The sequence below is a fragment of the Linepithema humile genome, chromosome 4, assembly GCF_040581485.1.
Source record: "Linepithema humile isolate Giens D197 chromosome 4, Lhum_UNIL_v1.0, whole genome shotgun sequence".
NCBI classification, from domain to species: Eukaryota; Metazoa; Arthropoda; class Insecta; order Hymenoptera; family Formicidae; genus Linepithema; species Linepithema humile.
The window spans coordinates 2,943,297-2,965,620 of record NC_090131.1 but is presented as its reverse complement, the minus strand read 5'-3'; the positions used below and the strand labels follow the sequence as shown (position 1 = coordinate 2,965,620).

Below are 22,324 nucleotides of genomic sequence, written 5' to 3'. Positions count from 1 at the left end.
TGTCGGGAACTTTGCAGAATCTTTTAAACCATTCGATAACGGGTCGCTAGTACTATTGAGTTTAATCAATCTGCTGCTCAGCTAATAATAAAAAACAGCTTATCGTTTGCAATATATTGAATCGATAAATCATACTTACAACTAAATGTCCGATTGCAAAATTGGAATACATTATGAAATATGTAAACGGATAACATTTGACGTTCATCGTCTTTAGCATCTAGAGAAAAAACATATATACAATAAAAAGAGAAAAAAAAGAAAAAGTTGCGAAAGTATAAAGTAAAGTTTTTTTCTATGGAAGCATTGTTTCGAGACCGCTGAAGCTTCCTCTGTGTCGAACAACAAACAGGTAGAGATACAAACGCAAAGGAACAATGAATCGCGACCTCGATCTTGAATGCACGATCGAGAATACGCACGAAAATGAGGCAATACTGCCGAGATACGCGACATTGTGGAAATATCATGTAATATCCCGGGCCATTATTCGTCGCGCACATCGCCGGGGCGCGAGCGAACGTGCGTGCATTCGCGTTGTGCATCCGCGAGGAGGCTTAATTTCGTAGAGAATTCTACGGTCAGAATCGTAAGCATACCGGAGGTCGGCGCTTCCGCGGGCCACTCGAATTATGCGCCAGCATTGTACTGCCGGCGAGAGGAGAACTCTTGACCCATTGTTCATTGTTGACGGTGCCGTGGATTTCGAATCTCGCCGAGCCAGACAGAATTTCGAATCGCCTTCGTGCAATTCGCGCGAGGCGCTGAGATACTTGGAAACGCGAAACGCCGCTTATCGATTGTCGCAAGGCGATTCGCGAACCACATCGTGAAAAATCCGGTGGCAACGCTTCCGCAGCTACATCCGTTTTGTCCAAATTCCACGCACGCAAAACTTTCATCATCCCGCAAATCCGTTTCTCGATGCAGATTTTCGTGCACGATTCAGCGCTATATTTTGGATTTTTGACGAGTTCGGTATCTATTTAAATTTCAGTTCTCGCGCGCACCAAAACTGTAAAACGCACGCGTTTGCACCGTCTGCAGCATACGATGATGCACTTAGTTTCTGCATTTAAATGACGCAATTTTCGCAGATTTATAGAAGTAATACGAATTCGTGACGCGGAATGATTTTCGGTTTCTTTGGCGACCCACAGACAGGTGCGCGATCTCTCCATCGTATATAAATGATATTAACCCAGTTGAAATTGCACTGCGATTTTATCAGCGTGGAATAAATTTTAAAATTTCGATGAAAACATGTAGACATGTCCCGTGAGAATAATACGAAAGCAATTACGACGGCATTTATCTTGGTTTTGCGGCCCCGTATTTTACATCAGCCAGTCACAGTGCGCGACGTGAGATAGTTGACGCACACGTTGTAATTACTAAAGCGTTAATTACTACAGCCAAATTGTACAGGCTGAAAGCGTTGATTCTTTACTGTAAAATTGCTTAGCAAATTGTTTTAACATAAAATTCTCCAGCGAAGTTTTCAAAATTGCTAGATAATATTAAAGTATAAGCGGTGCAACACATTACCATATCAGCCATAATCCAATAGATAAGCGTATCCGCCTTATCCCGTGGCCGAATTCGACCTCAGATTTTTCCGATGGAAAATATTAGTTCAGCTCGGCTAATATCATCGAAAGTACATCTCTCGACTCCGTCGTCTCCTCGCTTTCGCGCGCCCATAGATCTCAACGGGGGTCCAGTCTCATTAATAATTCATCGACTTTTTACAGACGCATAGAATGCCGTCGAATAGAGAATGCCGCGTATTGTTAGCCGTGTTACTGCGAGATTCACGACGACGATCCCATTTCATGGTTTATATCTCAGACGGAGACGACTGTCAGCAGGTATATAAACCGCGACATCAGCCGACCTGATGTTTGCTCTGCTTCATGTTCTCGCAATGAGAAACTGCTGGAAATCCTTACGAGCATTAAACTTCGGCGCCGGCGAGGGATTTAAGACTCTTTATTTTCAGGATCCGTTAACTCTCTCTCCCTCTCTCTCTCTCTCTCTCTCTTCTCTTTCTCTCAAATGTCATGGGACAAAGCTTCCTCGCAAAGTTCCACTTATGCAACGAGGAAATAAAATCGTCGATTCGTGCATCGAAACGTAAACGCTTTAGCATGACGCTGCAAAAAACTGACTGAATATGCAATTGCTCGTTTTTATTTTTGTCCCGTTATCGGGACGCCACGGTCACTTTAATGTATGCGAATTTAGGATCGCCGGGCAAATTATTTCACTGTAAGCGGATTTCACGCGTCATGAAAGAATCGCGAAGTCGCTTCCGCTTTACGTATATTCAATTAGCTCTATCAATTTGCTCATTCTACAATGATCATTCATTCAAATTACTCTACAAGTCAAAAATTTATTGTGCGCCCTATAGAAAAAGTTTTGTATAACTAATATATACATTCGCGCAAACAAGATGAGAAATAAAAAGCAAACGAGGAGCTATTGTTGTAACGCAAATAAACTGTCAAGGGGCCGTAAATTTCGCGGTCAAATATTAGTCCATTTATCTCGTGGAATTAAATTTTGCAAGAAACTTTTTTACATATTTCCGGTCCGCCATGTTTCTCAAAAAAAGAAAGAGAAAGGGTTTTTTCCAATATTGAAATATCACGCACAGTGATAAAATGGCACATGGTTTAATATGTTAAAAGACTTAATGCCCATATTGGAAATCCATAAGAGAGCAGGCCAAATACATTTCACGTGATAGTGATTGATTGCAATTAAATATTGAGGATAAAACAGACGCGCCGATTTGTAGGGCATAATGCATAATAGATTATCATGCAGCGGATGCAGGTCGACCTAGAATCACAATAACTTTATTCTTCGAAAAACACTTGTACGGTCTTAGATTCATATGACATTAATACAAGATTCATAAATTTCATCTTTTGACAAGAAAAATATGCCTGATAACAACAAATGTTGGTAACAAAGGTTTCAAAAAGTTTTTTTATTTCAATGCTTTTGATAATTCTGCTAAATGGCCTGTCAAGTTCAGTAAAACATGTAAAGCTGTTTTATTAATTTGTATTTAATTCGAGGTGACACAATGTAAGGGGTCGATACGCATCGATTTCCTGTTAAACCAGTCTGTGCAAGAGACATTCAGCTTCACGCATTATGACATGCCGCATGTAAATAGCATTTATAGAGCATTAAGCTGCGCGTGTATGCATAAAAGCTTCATATAGCAAATAATTACTATTGAACTTTTGACGATTAAAATAATCAGCGATGGCGAATAACTCGATATGATTTTACACATATAAAGGACAAAAATAAAAATTGAAGCATCACATGTGCGGGAAATCTGATTCCACTTTTGAGTACAAGAGGTACTCAGTTTTATAATTCAATGCTAGTTTCGCGAACGAAGTTAGCAGTTGCACAGTCGAGCTACGTCGAGTTAGCAGTTTGCGAAGTCTATGCGATTTCTCTCAGAGGCTCCGGACGAATGGGAATTTCGCAGCAAGTTTTCACGCCGATTTGTTAGCCGTATAACAGAATGACGAATTTCGCAAAATAGCAAAATTCGAGGTAATTAAATTGTAATAAATCCGACAGTCGTATACAGATTAATGTTTCACACACAATGAGGATATGAAAACATTTGTGTTGCGTATAAAATAATATGAAAGAGCGAATCAATAATACCTTGAACAGAAGTGACGTAAAACGCAAAAGTCACATGGAAAATTGACAAAAGAGCAACTGAAAAAAAAAATTTATCTCTACGATGATGAAACACGAATAAAAACCTGAGCCGATTACTGCGGGATGTGTCTACATCTCATTGCCTTTGCAGTAAATGCGGGCAATTTTATTTGTTTATAAAAAATATTGAAAAAGGCAATATTTTTCAGTATTACAATAAAGATTCACGCAATGTGCAATTAAGCAATATTACGAAAATATACAAACTGAATTTTTAATTTTCACGTACACGCGGTGGATGCGAATAATGAAGAGAAGAAATGATCAGGAAAAGGTAATCACAGCGAGAGTACTATTATACATCGCGCAGCGCAGCTTTCTCCGCTAATGTTTTTCCACATTACACATTTTGTCACGGCGACAGCGTTAACGTGGCGTTAACGATAAAAGGGAGACTAATTTTTAATTTAATGTAAGTGGCGTCACGTTGTCCCGCTGAGTACCAGTTACTTTTAAACGCGACAAACACTGTTTGCGTCTGTTGACAAGAAAACCACACGGAAGTTACTGAAATACGGAACATTCCTACATTTTTGATGACCTCCTCACACATGCATACACGTTGTTTCTATATCCTCTTGTCATTTTAATTCTACGCAATGAATAACAGCACTTATTATACTTTGCGATTATGTAAGTAAGAATAATGTACGATTTTTTATATTAATTATTTAAATTGTAATAATCAATTAATATTTATTATATAAAATGTTTGATGTGCATATAGTTTAAAACATTATTGCCATTAAGTCTCATTAAAATGCATGAGATATTTTAACAGATCACTGCATGCAAAAATATCAGATTGGAGCAATTTGTGAAGTATCGACGACAACGGAATTAATCTTTCAAATTCTCCATATCAAAGCAAGAGACGAATAATCTCGTTTCGAGATTCACGGCGATCACATATCATACAAAGCGATTTCTGAAAGCAGGATTGCGCTTTCTATTCGAGAGAGCACGTAGTACGCGACGTTATATATGATATCCTGAAATCCGCGGATGCGTTATATCGAGATTCTAAAGCTCAGCGCGGAAATGCTCGTAAACAAAACGCATTAGCGGTGCTGCTAGGCGTATTTGATAATAGAAAACTCATAAATTGGATCATACGCGCGTCCGCGCCGGTTATTCTTGACGAGGGGATACGCGATATATCGCATCGTTAGAATCGAGCCATTGTCAATGCTTTCAACTCGGTAGTATCGTTTCAGCGTGCTTCGTAGCATAAGCTTTTGCTCATTGTGCGTTTAATGCTGCGTTGTTGACATTCAAACCGATCGGATAAAGCGTGAAGTCCAGAGACTAGTATCTGGCGAAATGTCCCAATGATTCGTCAGTGAAGTGTCGATCCGTGTCAACAATGACGTTTACCCTGCCGTGCTTAACTAATAGTTTCCTCATCTTTTGATTCGCGTCAATTAAGTTTGCGTTAAATTCAGAAATTCTACTCCAGAATAGTTCCGTCGCTCACGTAAAATTGTTTCGTTTTATTATATATTTTTACTTCAACATATCTTTATCGAACTTACCGTGCAACTGGTCAAATGCCGTGATGCCAACGCGATCCGCGTCGTTGAAAGAAACCGGTCCCTGCGAACACAAAGGGAATAAAGTGTATTCGGCGCTGTAAAATAACGGCGATATAGTATAAATTTCATAAAGTTATAAAGTATGAATGGTAATTACTGAACTCAATCGCCTTTGTTTGTTCACTGTCGGCTAATATAAATTAACGATATCGATTTTGAGCGAATTATTAAAGTTCTCTGTTTTAAAGTTCGTCGCGTTTAGGAAAAGGGAGGCAAAACATTATAACTCACAACTTTAAGCTTAGTCCGTCAAAAGTTCTTCATCTTCAATTATTACTTGAAAAATCGTTCGACATTTCTCTTGAGGAAGGCTGGGCTCTAAGTTAGTCAAAGGCAATTTGTGGATTAAGGATTTTTACAGGTAGTTGCGGAATGTTTTGTAAATATATAAAAATCTGTGCTGAGTAATTTCGTTCAAGTCTTGATTAATCCAGTCTTGCGGGCGTATTTCACAGTGCTTATCTTTCGACTGTCCCGACTTACCGAAACTCCGATGAAATGTAATAGCTTGAGCTGCTGCAGTAGATCGTAGGTGAAGTCTTTTCTCGAGTGCGTGTATTGCCCCATGCTCTCGTTTTGCAGATTCAAGAGGGCCTCGGTTCTAGCGAGAGCAAGTGCCATGGCCCACACGGCGTCGTATGTTTGCCTGGCGAATTTCGAGTCTGTGACGCCTCTATTAGCTAGCTCCGAAGTGAATTTCGCGCTAGTCTGCAAAATGAACGAGAGCAACGTATGAAACACCGGTCGGACAATTAGCGAAACATTTGCAATTGCTGTTCGTATAATTAAAAAAATTGAAGCAGAGAACGAAGGCTTGAAATCGACGGACAAGTGAAATTTAATTTAATTTGTCGTTTGCATCAACGACGCGTGTACTCCGTTTAGAAAGGAAAATATGTCGCAAACATAAAAAAAAAATTGCGTCGTCAAATTTAACATTTCGGCGATATTAAACTTATAATATTGACAAAATGGAAAAATAAAACAGTTTTAATTTTTAATAACGTTATCTTTATTTGAAGTGATGAAGCGCGTCGTAAGCTGGATAAACAAGGATATCGCGGTCCGAGATATTCATCGGAATAAATTTGCAAGAATAACTAATAAGAATAAAGACAAGAATAATACAGGTATAAGAATAGTAAACCCCTCTCATTTCTTGAACTTGTCACTTAATCTGATTATAAATCGCGCTTTATAGATCAGCGCGGTGAAGCATCCTTGAATTTCTCTGTATATTGCGAGTTTGCCGGAGAATCATCGGTGTACTATTTCTGCAATATTCGCGTCATATTGTACACTTGCGCATTTATAATTTTATGGTCAGAACTTTGAGAATTGTGTAGCGGAGGAGAAAATAGTGACGTTGGATCTTTTCTTTTGTTCGGCATACTTGAAATACTGTTCCGGAGGCTTAACTTTTGGAACGCGTTATCTTGTATGCCGTAGGCTGAAAAGTTACGTGGTGGCTTCCGGCAGAATGCGCGATTTATTATTTCATATTGATCAAAAAATACATTAGAATGTCATGTAACTTATTTATTTGCATGATTAAGAGAGAGATAATCAGGATTTTCAACTCGATTTCTCGTATGAATAGCTTAATCAACGGTAGATGTTTTTTATTTTATTAGATTTTTATTTTAATGCGCAGCTATCAAAATAAAAATTTCCGCGTCAAATGTTATTTTTATTACTCGGTGAGACGAGGAATTACACGCGGCAATGTAAAATTATTCACGATGATATCGCGGGATACGCTTCCTCCGGCGATATACTCGGGACAGATCTATATTGGAAAACGTGTTCTGGAAGGTGTCGGTCGGATGTGAAAAGTACGACACGTACAATCCACAGACGACGGCCCTGCGTGGAAGGCGCTGTCTATTTTCGCAACTTGTTCTTCTCCGAGTGTTCAGAATCGACGGTGACTTTTGACTGTCGATTACGTAGGCTTCTTGTAGTCATTAGACTGATTACTCGGCTTTGAAAGATCTAACGTGTGAAAGACGGCGCAACGCTCCCGTAAGGCGTAGCGCCTCTTTCTACTTCAACCCTGCGCGAGGTATTTAATGGAATAGAAAGGAAGTTCGTCTATAGCGTGGCGCCAAGACCTTTCAGCTTTCTTCGTTGCATACTCTAATTTCCGCTCGCGGGACTTCATTTACCGCGCGCTACGTTGCAACAGCAGCAGTCAGAGATTATTATCGCGGAGACTCCGCGATAAGCTTCCGCGTCTTTGCTTCCTTTTATAGGTCGTAGAATGCTGCAATTATCGCTATCGTTAGCAGTAATGGCCAGAACGACCGTCTATTTTTTATTGTTAACGTGTTACTTTATAAACACAGGATGCTTTACACGCAATTGTCGCTGTAAAAAAATTAACTTTAAATTGCTCAAAGGATACGCAGATCAAAGGAAGCCGAGAGAGATGTAAAAACTTTATACGCGCTGTTCTAACTAGTTTAATTTACGTGCATAATATATTAGCTTAATGTAGCCTTTATTAGCATTTTATTAATAAACCTCAATTTCACTTTACACGGTTTAAGTTTTACTTTGCGCGGAAACAACGTACCAGTCCCGAGGCGCTGATCTCGTCTCCCACGATCGTAGCGTGGCTCTTGACGATGATTAAACCATCCAAGGTCTGCGACAGCTGAGAGGGCGAGCATTCTCCGACACTGGTTCGCCACCAATCGCTCGTCATTCTCGGCAAGTCGATATCGTCTGGTAGAATCCATGCGTAATCGCTACCGTGCATCCCGAGGTTCCAGGCCTGCGACGGAAAAAAAGAGATATAGTTTGTGAGAAAAAGGGATGCCTTCTGGCATCTGTATTTCAAAATTTCCTGAATTTCAAAATCGGAGGGGTTCTGCTGTTTAACATAATATATTATATATGGTATATATAATATATTATATATAGGTCACACGAAAACACTCTGGCGCGAGATTAAACATTGCGGGTGTAAAAGAACATTGCTTCGGTTCATTGCTTTCGCGAACAATAGGCGCGAACGCACAATGCTGCGCCGATAGTACTGCATTATCGTGATCGATTCTGCACACACGCACACACGTGTATACACATGGCTCGTCACGTTAGCGCAGGACGATGCGACGTGAGATGCGGCTGTATCGCTTCGTCTATCGATCAGTTTACTTCTCCGATTTGCCAAGGGATGGGAGTTAACGCGATTATATCGCAATCACCTGGCGACCGGGTTTTAAAATCTCAGCCGGTGACGTCTCAGTTCGGAAAGGTCAGCGGAGATTGCAGCGTCAGTTTGAGAAATATTTATGACGATCGCGTACTGGATGTTCCGTGTAATGAGAAATGACGCTGTGAAGAGAGTTGTTCGCGGACTATCTCTGGGGTGTTTTTGTAAAGTATATATCACGCCATGTGTCTCCTTCGTCCTCTTTCTACCTTTACTATCCGGCATTCCTACTTCGCGCTCGAGAATTCTCTTTTCAGTTTCACGGCTTTGCCAGGTGTACTTTGAGCATTGTAACGTCTGCCTAAGGCATTTTATATTGCGTTTTCGCTTTGCCGGTCAAGTTAACGAATGAAGTAGGTCGTCGTTACGAAATTGTATCTTGGCCGACGGAACTTCTTTCTTGCGGACTTTCTTGCTTTTACGCGCTCTGAGATACAATCGATTAATTTTTCTTCAAAGGACGCAATTATAATAATTTGTAACTGTGATAAAAGCCAGAGACGAGATAGTGATAATAGAAATATTTGATTTAGTTGTTATTTCTTTTTTCTATTTGTGTAAAGAATTCTATTCCGACAAATACTGGAAACTATGTTTATTATGCAAAAATGTTTGCGTCCTTTGAAGTGATATATTTCGTTGTAAATAAGCGGCGTATAGTGTATCTAGAGTGAAGAACGTATCAGCTCTTAAAGGATCTAAAAGGAAACGTTGAGAGTATTGAACACGTGCATTCTCGTAAATCAGACTGTCGTGTTCCTTTACAAGCGTAACAGCTAGTGCACTAAAAGTGGTAATAAAAAGTTGTTATCCAGTGCAAAACGTTGCACTGTATATATACAACGCAGTTAATGGCTGGGATTATTTGTAGTTTGGTGTAGATGAGAGAGAATGGCTGCTCCCGTTTTACTAAACCACAGTTTTTCGATAACAGTCATAAAAAATCGAAAAGCAAAATTATGTGTTTATTGAAAATATTACACGATTGCAGCAGTGTATAATTTTTTCTATGGCACGGATTTCCATTTGTGTGTCTCTGGCAATATGAATGGAAACCGTACTTGATTCAACCGTATCAATATAACAGCGACAGTAAACGATAGCGCGTTCAGCGCTATATACTTATCCTAGAAATGATCGATTCTTTCACATATGTATTAATATGTGTTGTGGTTTCCACACACATATTCATTGAATTATATTATTATTTATTAATATCAGAAGCAACTCTTGTCACTCGATATAGAAAAATAGATTTGCGGTGAACCGCGATTGGACGTGCGTCGCTTCGGCATATTCTACTCCTAGATTGATCGATAGATAGAAATTTGTCCATTTCACTGGAAAATCGTGCGTTCGTTACGTATGCGCCATCAGCGAATATCGACGCATGGCACAGAAAAAAAGAGAAACGGAAAATTGAGCGTGTGGGAACATATTGTTTGAAGAAAAATTTTTGTTATAAAAAATTTTGCGGAATACACTCGATGTCAATTGTTAATAATTGCGTCGTATTTATTTCTCCATAAATTGAGGTAAAATTAAATTCTGTTTTATTATTATAACATAGATAATCGTTATATTATCATAAAAGGTCCACCATGAACATCACGATTCTTGCAGCCGTTGCAAGACATTTACGATATTCACGATAGAACGGTTATGATTATGGTTTAACTAGCAAGATATGTAATATATTACATCTCGTGTAATGCTATCATGATTATCTATCTATAAAATTGTTTTTAAAATCAAATGAAACGATCACACAGGAACATATCATGATTATTTCAAAATTATAAGTAAAGTATGACAAGTTTTTGAGATATATTGTACAAGCAAAGAAATAACATAAGAAATATATAAAAATAAATTCTTCGTATGCGTGTCTCACGTTTTACGTTAGGGAATTATAGCTGTCATAAGAAAATATGAGAAAGTATTAATGCTTTTTTTTTTATGAGCAAATACTTGTGTTTAATGTGTCCACCGGCTGTTGCACAATGATCATGTCCATAAGGACTTATAGATAAGAGCGCCATACAATCTTTTTATTCGCTTATAAAAATAATCTCATCAATCTGTCAACCCTTATATGAGATATCGATCGATTACTCGGATATTATTCGTTTCTGTTCCTTATTTTGTTCTATTATTATATCATTTGGTGCGAGAGAAGCAAGATCTATGTATATAGGATGCCGTAACAAACGGTGCGAACGTGACCTACGAATATAAAACGTCGCGTAACGATTGAAGGATAGCCGTTTGAAGGGAAACGTGGCCCAGCATTGATCTAATAGTCATTCGTGAATCGCGTGGCAATCGCGTTATCGAATCGGCGTTATGGTCATCCCTTCGCACTCAAACCGGAAATTCATTTTCACGCGTCGTTTGTGTAATTGACCGATAGGAAGGATATATTCGTGTCCAAGGATCTCCATTTGCAGATGGTAACATATGCGACACATCCGTCTACCTCGCGAATATGAATCTCCTAATTTGATATTAAGGTCCCGTAATTTCGACATCTCGTTAGGTGGGTCAGGGAATATCTATAGAAACCTCGTGTGTATGTGACGTTGAAATTTTGCGTGGGAATGATCATGACAGGCGAAGAGAAATAGGTGCACGTGGACGTTTAAGGTGTCCCGTGTTTCACGTAAGATGTCATGTACGTTACGTGCGCTAGCTCGCGTTAATCCGTAAGGCAAACCGATATATTTCAATACAAACATGCACACTGGACGCTGACGTGGGCATACATGATTGTAATACAATGAGCTGTCCTTCGACCGCATAGCGCAACATGCGATATTCTGCTGAAATGAGAATGAGGGTCAGCACAACTTACAATAGCGCAAGCGAGAAAATGTCAGATTTTAACATCAGCTGAAACATGTAAATTATTTGAATCGGCTATTGTCTTTCAGAAACTCAGAATGAAAAAAATGTTTTATTCTTTGTGGACTCGGTGGACTTAATATACATAATATATTTTAAAAAATATATGAACCATTATTTTAGTATATGTGTTTAGCAACTATATTTAAAGAGACTGGTCTTTAAATACTGTTTTTTATTTATCCGAATAACAATATTGTATCGTAAAAATAACAATATTACAAACGAGCATATTAGTGTCATCATAAGAAAGGATTTTTGAATATTTCGGAATATATGAGTTAATCTCGCGCAGAAAAGCGGCTATGGAAACACGTGGGTGAACTTGGGAAATGAACCGTAAAATCCTGGAACACTAAACAGCACGATTTAAAGCATCGTACGCAATGGGTTGGTAAAAGGAGAGAGCCAAAGAGAGGAAGAGAGAAAGAGGAGAGGGAGACTTATTGCAACCTTGGTAATTTGTGGTGAGGGTGTAAGTAGCACATATATCCAGTGATGCAACGAACTAACTGCAATTTCAGCTCGATGCTTACAGTGACGTACACGTAGAAATTAGATAAGCGGAAATTTAATATGAAAACGCCACAGTCCACAGATTCTTCCTCAAAATAATTTGCAGATAAAATCTAATAATTTGATATCTTTCCTCTCTTTTCGTATTAATTTATCTCATAAAATGATGTAATAAGGACAGAAGTGGTCGAAAGTCAAAATAACGAAGGACAATAATCCGATGTAAAGTATTTATCAGTAGTCAGCGCTTGTTTTACGTCAGACATTTTCCGCCGAAACCTATTTCACTCGTGATGAAAATATTTGTTAGTAGAAAGAGTTTACTTTATATCAAACTTTATATCAAACTTTCTGGTACCGAAATTTATTTCATTTGTAATGAAAGTATTTATCAGTAGTTAAAATATGTTTTATGTCAGACATTTTTTGTTTGATTTTTTGTCCCGTTATCTCAACTCACTTAATTTTCTATTCTGTTGCAAGTAAAAAGCATTAATGTACACGGGATGCTTTTATTTTCTATGATTTTTTTTTGGCACGTACATCAATTTTTAATGTAGCTTTTTAGCTTTGTGCCGAATATTTGAATGAATTGTGTCCACGTTTCGTGTTATATATATACATATTTACAACGAAATTCGTACCTCGAGTTATACATTGGACGAACAAGAGAAATTGCAGTTATAAAGAATCCTACAGGAGAGAATGGTTATTACATACGTATAATAACAAGAACACAAAGAAACGCACTCGTTTATGAAACTTGCACCATTTTCTTAATGCTTGCTAAGATAGTACAGCATTCTTATTTGCTCTACTAAAGTTAAAGCGATCTCTTTGTTAAGATGTTGTGTATTTCATATTTACATAGCATTTACACTTGCCACCATTTAATAACGCTATATGCCGTTATATAATAACAATTATCTGAACAAGTACTTGAACAGAATGAAGAATTTCGCAAATTATCATTGATCGACAAATATTTTGAAGTAATGAAAAAGAACAATAATTACAGCGTGGAATAAGTATTATGAAACAGAACGAAAAAAGAACAATAATCACAGCGTGGAATAAGTATTATGAAACAAAATGAAAAATTCTACTCTTGACTGATAGTATCAGTTTGTTATATATGTATCTTACGGCGTCTAATCTGCATGTTCATCACCACAAGCTGAATGTGTACTTCAAAACTCACGCGACAAACAAGACTCCGAAAGCTCCTGCGAACGGTTCTGTCTCAAATTACAAAGGAAGCGAGGTAGAAGGTAAACTCTGTGTGTTCTACTTCAGCATTATAGTTATGTGTTATATTGCGGTTACTGATAACACATCTATTTGATATATCTGATATCCGCCATCTGCTTTTGCATAATATAAATGCACGTATATGATAAATAACAGAGCTGCTTTATTTAGCGCGATAAATGATAAAAGAAGAGATTACTACATGTGTACCACTACTGTCACACATGTGCCTGAAAAATCAAGATATATTTGGCTCGATAGCTTATACGTGTTATACATGTTATAGTGCACCCTTGAAAGAAGATTTCATGACGTCGTGGATGAAGAGTATAAAAGCGCTTCAATTTTATTTTTCACTCTAGTTTGTAAACGCTTGCGAAAAAAATCGCTATCAGACTGCTTCTACGTTCGAGCGCTCGTAAAATCTAACAACGTTGTAAGGGTTTGTCGGCGCTCTTCTCTTGCGGAGAATCGTTGATGTACTGCACGTCAGTAGATGAGAATACAGAGACGAATCCTTATCGGCAAGTAGACATCATAAATTCAAGCTATTCATGATGGATGTGTTATTTTTCCGAAAAATTCATCGTCCTGCTTTCATAGTACCTACTTCACACGAAAGTGATTTTTTTCGATTTTTATTCCCAATGACGTATTGAACGATCGAACACGATTGGACGTATATTTATTTTCTACAATTGCTAGATTACGTAATTTTGACGTCGATGCGTAGTTATCACATTTTAAGAGAATCTCATTTGGAAGCAATGGAACGGACTTGTGAAAGAACGTTTTATTACCTCTTTAATAATAATTGTAAAAGAGATAAAGTAGATAATGTCGCTACGAGAAAATTAATCGAGGTAATTGGTAATGATGTTCAAAAGTATGAGCGGTGGAAAGTTAAACTTTTAAATGAATTTTATAGTCACCGGGCGCGCAACAAAACGCGTAAAGTTCTTGCGAATCTAACGAGTCCAAGGGTTTATACACATTCTATCTATCTTGTGCTTCGGCAAAAAACTCATCCCGCATTCTACTGGCAAACGCAGAACAAACCAGTAAAATTGTTTTTTCACTGCTGAGAATTTCTATCAAACTAAAGGAAACTTTGCAAATAAATGGTCGAAATGACGATTTAATTTTGCTGAAATTGCACGAGTTGTAACACGTGAGTTATTAAATATATTATTAATTAATCTGTAAGAATGTGATTACTCTCTACCGTTTTCTTTATAATTGTGTAGACAGTTTGCCGAAAGTGATTCTACGTTTTATCTTTTACGATTGAATAGAAATTTATAAAATTTCGAAAATAATTTTTGTTCATTAATTTAAACTTACCTCACAGAAAACGCGTCGCGCCAATTGCGGTGAGAAGCTTCCAATAATAATTCTAGTATCCAAGTCCTGTAATTAAATGGAATAACGATTTGTATATCTTTTATTGAAAGTTTCAGTTTTAGTTCAATAAAACATCACTAATACATTTCATACATATACCGTTTGATTGCAGTTATTGATACTAATAAAGCAAAAGAGAGAGTTGCGATTGCAAAATTTTATTCACATAGTAATGCCGCGTTAATCCATGCAAAATTTTTATTCCAAGCTTTTTACAAGTTAAATATCAACAAATGCTTATTCAATTATAGTACCAAGGTGCAGTTGGATTGCTCGCTGGCATAATCTGAAATTGGTTTAATTCGCATACATTAATACGGCAAATGCAAATTTAATCCCAATGCGATTCGCATCGCGCCAATCGATACTTCAGCGTTCACTTCGCGAAAACGAACTTTGCATTTCAAAGGTGGCAAATTACAACTCCGAAAGACGACCCGAACTCGTGGCAGTACCGTCAGTTAAACCACTACTTTACAACTGGATCTAACTGCGCGAAATGATCGTTACGAATCCTCATTGTCGGACTGTGAGGAAAAAAGAATGGCCGAAATGACGTTTCTCAAATGCGACTTACCTTCAAAGTTCGCAATTGCTCCTTGTAATCGTTTTCGGCGAACGTGATGGTGGCGGTACACGTGATATTCGCCTGCTCCAGTTCCGTGACCAAATCGTTCACTGCCTGAAACAGAGATGCGTCATACGTGCAACATGCGACACGAGTGACAGCGACAATGTGTGTCATTTGTTCAGCTTGTTCTATTTCGATAAAACAAGAATCTTCGTGTCATCCTTACAAATATGCATCGTATGTTACAACGCGACGTGACGGAATTTGCTTCGTTATTCGAAAAGGATCATCGCGCGTTTGTTTCGCAATTGCAGCTGTTCCTTCTCGTTTGTATCCGACATTTATAATTTCTAATCCCTCGTTTGTATTACACAGTTTAATTGGCGGCACGCAATCTATATCCGCAGTCTTGGATTATACATCGTGGAATATATATAAGTATACACAATTGGAAGTAACCTGCATGTATGATATTCTGTTGGATTCTATTATATATAGATGATATATACTCTCTCTCTCTTCTCTTGGGCATTTATGAGCTGCTTCAAAAGTAGTTTGGAAATAATATGAATTTTAACGAAGTGCGGATATAAACTGACGCAATGCCTCGATTTTCGCAGCATTTTCGCAACTGCTCTGAAATAAACGACTTATGTATACTTTGTTACAAAGTCCAAGTTTAAAATCTTACTTCTTTTTACGTAAGAGAAAAATTTTTAAGTCGCCGGTCAGATGTAAATATATCTGGAAAAATATAGTAAAATAATTTTATATTTAAATATTAACTTTAACTACTTTAACATAAATTTATTTTTATCTCCAATTTATCGCTCAGCTATCGCGTTTCGAAACGCAGCTACTGAGACGCTCTTGCCTTTGTTCATTATATATTTCTAGCCTGTATTAAAGCCGGATATAATGTGTGATAGCTTCCGTTACAATGTAACGATGAAAATTGACCGAGAATTAACCGAAACGTGATATCTAACGCGCGACATTCTGGTTAACTGCGCGTGGCTACAAATCGAAAGTTAATTAAAGCCGACATAACGGAAACTTCACTGTAGAGACCGCACGTCATACCGAGTACAAACGTACTTCCGCGGTGTGGTTTGCAATTAAATACGCGGTTACGTAAAGCGAGATATAGATAAATATATCGCGAAAAATCCTCGCGCGTGCTATCGTATTATTGCTTACTCGCGTGCATTCTCATATTTCGGCCATCGGATTTTACTTCATCTGGATCTCGATATTTATGCCGCAAATGTAGGAAGAGTAGGTATTGGATTTATAAGTGGATATTTTTAGTGCGAATTTCAATCGTGATTAATGTCAACTACAATATACGCGCGTTCTTTATGATTTCCGATTTCCATTATTATTATTACACGGTGAATATAATTTTCCAATTTGCCTGTAGATTAATAATATTTTATAACGTTTATTTATTTGACAATACAAAATAGAAAATTGTATTAATTTTATGTGCAATTTCCATTTATAGCTTCACATATTTGTTTTATGTGTCGCGTATTGTGTAGTTTAAAGACCAAACGGAGAATCAAGTGACCTTTGAAAGCTTCGGACACGATCTCGAAGAAAAATGATATACTATCGATATTACGATACAAGTTATTTCCGGTACGAACTATTAAAGTGACGGAAAACCGCTGAACTCGAAGCTACTCCGATAAATTCGAAGAGTTGATTTGCCCGACATCCGTGTTCCTTACGACCTACTTACCAAGGAGTACATGTCGCCTGTTTGCGAAAGCGCCGTGACGGTGTCCCATCCAAAGTGTTTGATCAATGCTATCCTCGCCGGATTGTGACTCGAATCCGGCGCGACGGTTCGCAGGAACAGGGGAAACTCGTTGGAATCCGAGAGCGCCGGTGCCGTCGAACCAAACGATACTTGAATCACGTTCCAATAAGGTACAATTTTGGCCAGTGTTTCGGTCACTTCAGAACAAGCGGTGCCGAGCAGAAATGGCATTAAATACTTTTTCTTCGGCGCGTATAAAGCGTGAAAGAATCTGTCTACGGCCACTCCGGAATCGCACTGGAAAAAGAAGAGTAAAATTTCAATGGATTTTATATATGAAAGATAAAGTAACTACTGAATAATATCGGTGATTGTTTACAGAAATATCTTTCAAAATTAAATTTACTGTTGAAGAATGCGGTAAATTATTTTAGTAAAACTGTATATGTCATATTAAAATGTTGTAAATTGCGCATTCATAAAACTGTTTGAAAAAGATTCAGAACTGCCATAATGCAATGAAGGAAATGGAGCCAATGTGAATTGAACGATAAAAATTGCACACATTTCGGGCGAAATAAATGATTACAAATAGCGTCATTACGGCCAAGGAAAAAGTAAAAAAAAACGCGTTTTTCATGCTGCGAACAGTTCCGAAGCATTAAGATGAGCGAGTGAAAGACCTGGTGTACCTTAACGAGCAATTATTCAACGCGAATGGAGACCGAGGTGAACTCGAAAGCGTGAAAAAAAAATAACTCGAGGGTTTTCGTAAAGATGCAGGACGGCAAGTTACGAGGAAGCAGGGACTTCTCGATCCAACTTTTACACGAGTGCTATCTACTCCGCGCCTTGTTACGATTTCATTGGGTCTCGATGAGAGAGTATGCTTCGGAAGCCGGAACTCCACCAATCATCTTCAACGAGAAAATTGGGCCCTCGGCGTATCCTTTCCCGTCCAATAATTTCAGTGACCTTTCTAAAAAAATTATATTAAGAACTGACGGTATATCCGATTTAGCTTGACACAATTAAAGTTCGGAAACATAGATATTCCGCTGAAGCATCGATATTGGATAGACGCAGACCGAGAGAAATGTGGAATATATAGTTTTTCAAATTACGGTAGAAATCTATTTTCACGAGGTGATATGCTGAACAAGTCTGCGTCACCTTCGCAGCACGTTTCTAGCGCCGTGTCTGACAATATTCTGGACGTAACTACTAGCTTAACGAACGCTGTGTGTCATGCATATCCATGATTTTCGCGGCATCTCTGTTTACGAGGACAATCAGCTCGTGTGAATTCTTGTTCGATACCATCCAATGGCGTTGTTCAATTTCTCAACATGTTCGTCTCTACGTAAACTAAATTAGGCGAGAAAAAATTAGCACTCATAATAGAGTTATAAAGCGCGAAACCTGTTGCGTACGAAATAAGGTCAGTATTATTCGAGACTTGGAAACGAATAAGTGATATTAATATAAGATTTCCGCGGTGACGAAAGCTTTTACGTGCTCTAAATTCTTTATTCCCCTTAAAATACCACAAATTTAATTATTCACAAAACAACAAATGAGAAACATTGTATAAAATAATAAATACGCATAATAAATTTTTCAGAATATATTATATGTATTTAAAGTTTTATACAACTCGAAGTTTCTAAGTTTTATATTTTCTAAGTTTTATATTTTGATGGATATAACACAATGTGCAATATTATTTTCCTGAATATAATAATATTAATTGTAATCGAAACGCGCAAAATGCTATATTCGTTTCCTAACGATCAATGTTGCGCGAATGCCGTCCTTACATCGATCATAATTCATCTCCGATAATTAAGATGTCAGCCATGCTTCACACTGCAGTTGACACATATTCTGGTTTTCGCATCAGTTGTCAAATTAGTGGCACAGATACTGTTAGACTGTAATGAATATCGTTAATTGTGCCTCTATAATGAACGATGGACCATAATGTCTCTTCACTCAAATAATTTACATAATGATATAATTTTGTTCTCTTCACCTTATTAATGGATGTACTGTAACAACTTGACACTAATAAATCAACATGCAACTCGTGCGTTTTGCAATGAATAAGGATAAAAATACAATTTATACAATTTATTTTTTTATTTTTTTTATTTTTTTGTATAGAATGATTTAGTTTCTCCGTGTTTCTTTTTCTTTTATAATGTTACACGAGGTATATTAACGTTCCCCAGATTCGCTATGAATGTCAGGCACTGCAACAGCAGAACAGATTGTCGGTAAAATCTCATATTACATTTTTCATGTCGTCATGACAGCTTTGCGGTTCAACACTGTGAAAACGTGTTACACTGTGGAGAGACGAAGAAACATAGTCGACGTGCGAATCTGACAGCTAGGATGGCGCGGAGCCTTTGTGATAAATTGCTATTATCTTGAGAGATAGAGAGGATCAATGGTGAGGGAAAGTGGTATCGACGCGGTGACGAATGGAAATGGATTCTTGAAGCGTTCGCGCGAATTCTAGTATTAAAATACGCGGATACCGCCGCGGCTCACGTTCACCGGCGAGAGACTAAGTTAAAAAGATCCCTTTGGCTGCGGTACGAGACTAGGTTGAATAATTTCCAACTTACCGTTTCGCGGTAACGGGTTTATGCACGTGGTCTGTAAACATTTTCCACGGGACAAGTCTTCGTCGCGAAAATCGACATTCGTGGAATATACGACCTGGATTCTTCTGCGGCGAGCACGCCGCGGCGTATTTGTTTTAACAACAGAAATGCATTTTAAACTTGCGTGCGTAGTTTAATATAAGGACTCACTTCCAGGATAGTTCCTCCGTGATTCGGAGTATGTGAACGACAAATATTTGCGACGTAAAATGCATAATGAAAAGATAACAGTACGAGTTTCTTACGAGAAGGAGATTTATATTGGCCATAATTGTTCGCGGGCCTCCCCCCCCCCCCAACGTTCTCGAAATTTAATCTGAATCTTCCCAGTATTTCGGAACAATGAATATCGCTTTTCGTTGTTTAATGGCTCGCTCCCTTTTCTTGTTTTAAACAAACTGCTCTCGTGGGAGCGCCGCATTGTGCTATCTATCTACTATCTGTACTGTTTTATTTTCCATGCGCATTTTTCAAATGAACTATGAATGATCATTGCACCAGGTTCTATCGCTGAAAAACTGCTGTTAGCACGTTGCTCGAGCCTGTGATGTGCAACCACATTAATCAATGTAATCTTGTTAATGTAATCTTGTTAATTTTATGTGAGCTGTTGTTTTTAACGAGAGATACAGATAAGGCTATCTTATTTGTTATTCAAAGTTAAATTTAACGTGTTTTATCTTTATTCAGAAGAATTATCCGCATCGGATAATTATAAAAATTTGTACATTGCTTATATTAACTCTATGCTCGTCGGCATAATTCAATTTTCATTAACCGACACAATTGCAACTACAGGTATCTCTACTTAAAATCGTGTTATCTACTGTGCGGAAGAAAAATTAAAAAATGCACGTATTGCCGTAAAAGACTGCGAGCCGTCCTTACATACCGCTCCACTTTGCACCGGCCTTTGTGCGAGGAATGTTGGAGGGAAAAAAACTCGGTGGTCAAGCTCATATCTTTGTAAAATTCTATGCTGCGCGGCGCGCGTCTGTTGCCGGACTGCATTAACATTTTGTAGATTTGTCTCGGACGAAGACAACCTCTGCTAAATGCAAAACTTCATGCGGATCTCAGTAACATCTGATGGCTTCTCACGAAAAGTGACTGCAATCTCCGTAAAATATGCAACGCAAAAAAGTACTGCACAGTACACATATGCGTTCAACCACAGTCCTCTTATCTACATAGACGAGAGAGTCTCGGGAGAATGCCTTTATCCGCTTCAGCGCATCTACGTCGAATAAGCCCTTTAGAAACGTCAGACAATAAACGCCCGCGTCGCCTAGTCCTTCGAGATCGTCGGTGTATCGACATCGTGAAAACACAATCCACTTCGTCCATCGATAGTTCCGTACGATATCAATGTGCGTCTATTTGTACGTGTGAGTGGCCGCGGTGTGGTGTAGCGTACGTCTAAGTTCGCTATCGACCAGAAAGCTTCGAGAGTCGAACTGTTTCATGAATGGGATGTAACCGAGACAATAGTTGGACGAGGCGTTTTGTGTCGCGCACTCTTGTCGAACGAAGGACCGGACGTGCGAGACAATGATACATGGAAGTAGTGGGGAGAAGACGACGAAGAATAGGGTTGGGATGGCGAGAATGGACCGTGAATTTCCGGAGATCGATGCGCTGACCTAGCAGATGCGCCAGAGGGCCGCTGTTGATATCTCTTTTCTCGGGTGTACTTCATCCGCGCGGAGCTTCCATCGCTTTTATCATAAAGTTCCGCGAAAATCGCTGATGCCGTACACCGGGACGGCGTACTCATCTGTCATAAAGCAAGACCGACCGATAAACCGCTATCGGCCAGGCGGAATCTGTTCCGCGGCTAGACGTTGCGGAAGAAACAATTGGGATAATGCAATCCACGCGCTGGATAGCCGCCAAACCGAGTGAAACGCGTGCCGCGTCTGTATCTCGCATCGTTTCCTCATCACTTTGAAACTACGTTAACTGCGGCTAGCAATTTGCGTGAATCATACAACGCGAATCCTTTTACTTTGAACAAAATATGCGGTATAAAAAAAAACGATAAAAACAATTCATTCGATATACGGATGACGATTAAAGCGAAAAAAAGAATGAAACGCATGTGCCGCAATTAATTCACATCGGAATATAAAAGCGAAAGTATTCCGATACTCATAACTGCTCTAATATGCAGCGGCCAATTCAAATAAAAGAGAAAAAAAACCAACACACGACGTAATTCATCCTCGATTACTTTTGACTTTTTGTATTCTTGTTAGTATTATCGGGGTGATGGATGTTAAAACGAGGCTGAGCAAGGCAATGCTTCAACCGTTTCTATTCAGAAACGGTTCTCTTCACCTCTCGTCTCTATCCTTTTTCCTCTAAATGAGATTTTTATGAGACAATTTCTTCGAGCAAAATTGTTTTATGATCATATCCCAAACGTCAATAAGACAGGAAAATCAAATGGAGGACGATAACAATGTGATTTTAAACCCATCAATCAGTGCGTGACATCCATGATAGATGCCGTGAAAACTACCCGCGAGGAATAATATGAAGAGCAAATATACAATTTTCTCTCTATCATAGTGTGCGCGTCCTGTATTTCTTCTTTCAATTTCTTTCTCTATTCTATCAATGAAACTATATAAATATCTCAATTTATGC

General features: G+C 38.4%; 1 protein-coding gene and 1 long non-coding RNA gene across 3 annotated transcripts in view; one reads left to right on the top strand and one right to left on the bottom strand.

The window, feature by feature from the left end:
* The window catches only part of LOC136999797 (uncharacterized), a 51,235-nt gene that overhangs the window by 7,310 nt on the left and 21,601 nt on the right, over positions 1-22,324 (top strand). The window lies entirely within an intron of this gene.
* GABA-B-R3 (gamma-aminobutyric acid type B receptor subunit 3) overlaps positions 1-22,324 on the bottom strand; it is a 57,889-nt gene that overhangs the window by 14,516 nt on the left and 21,049 nt on the right. For both annotated transcript variants that reach the window (XM_012366912.2, XM_067354568.1), the window contains exons 3-8: positions 16,977-17,294; positions 15,236-15,340; positions 14,599-14,664; positions 7,939-8,139; positions 5,844-6,068; positions 5,301-5,361 (exon numbers count right to left, since the gene is read on the bottom strand). In XM_012366912.2, the coding sequence (XP_012222335.2) occupies positions 5,301-5,361; positions 5,844-6,068; positions 7,939-8,139; positions 14,599-14,664; positions 15,236-15,340; positions 16,977-17,294 (976 nt within the window). The remainder of the gene's footprint in view (positions 1-5,300; positions 5,362-5,843; positions 6,069-7,938; positions 8,140-14,598; positions 14,665-15,235; positions 15,341-16,976; positions 17,295-22,324) is intronic.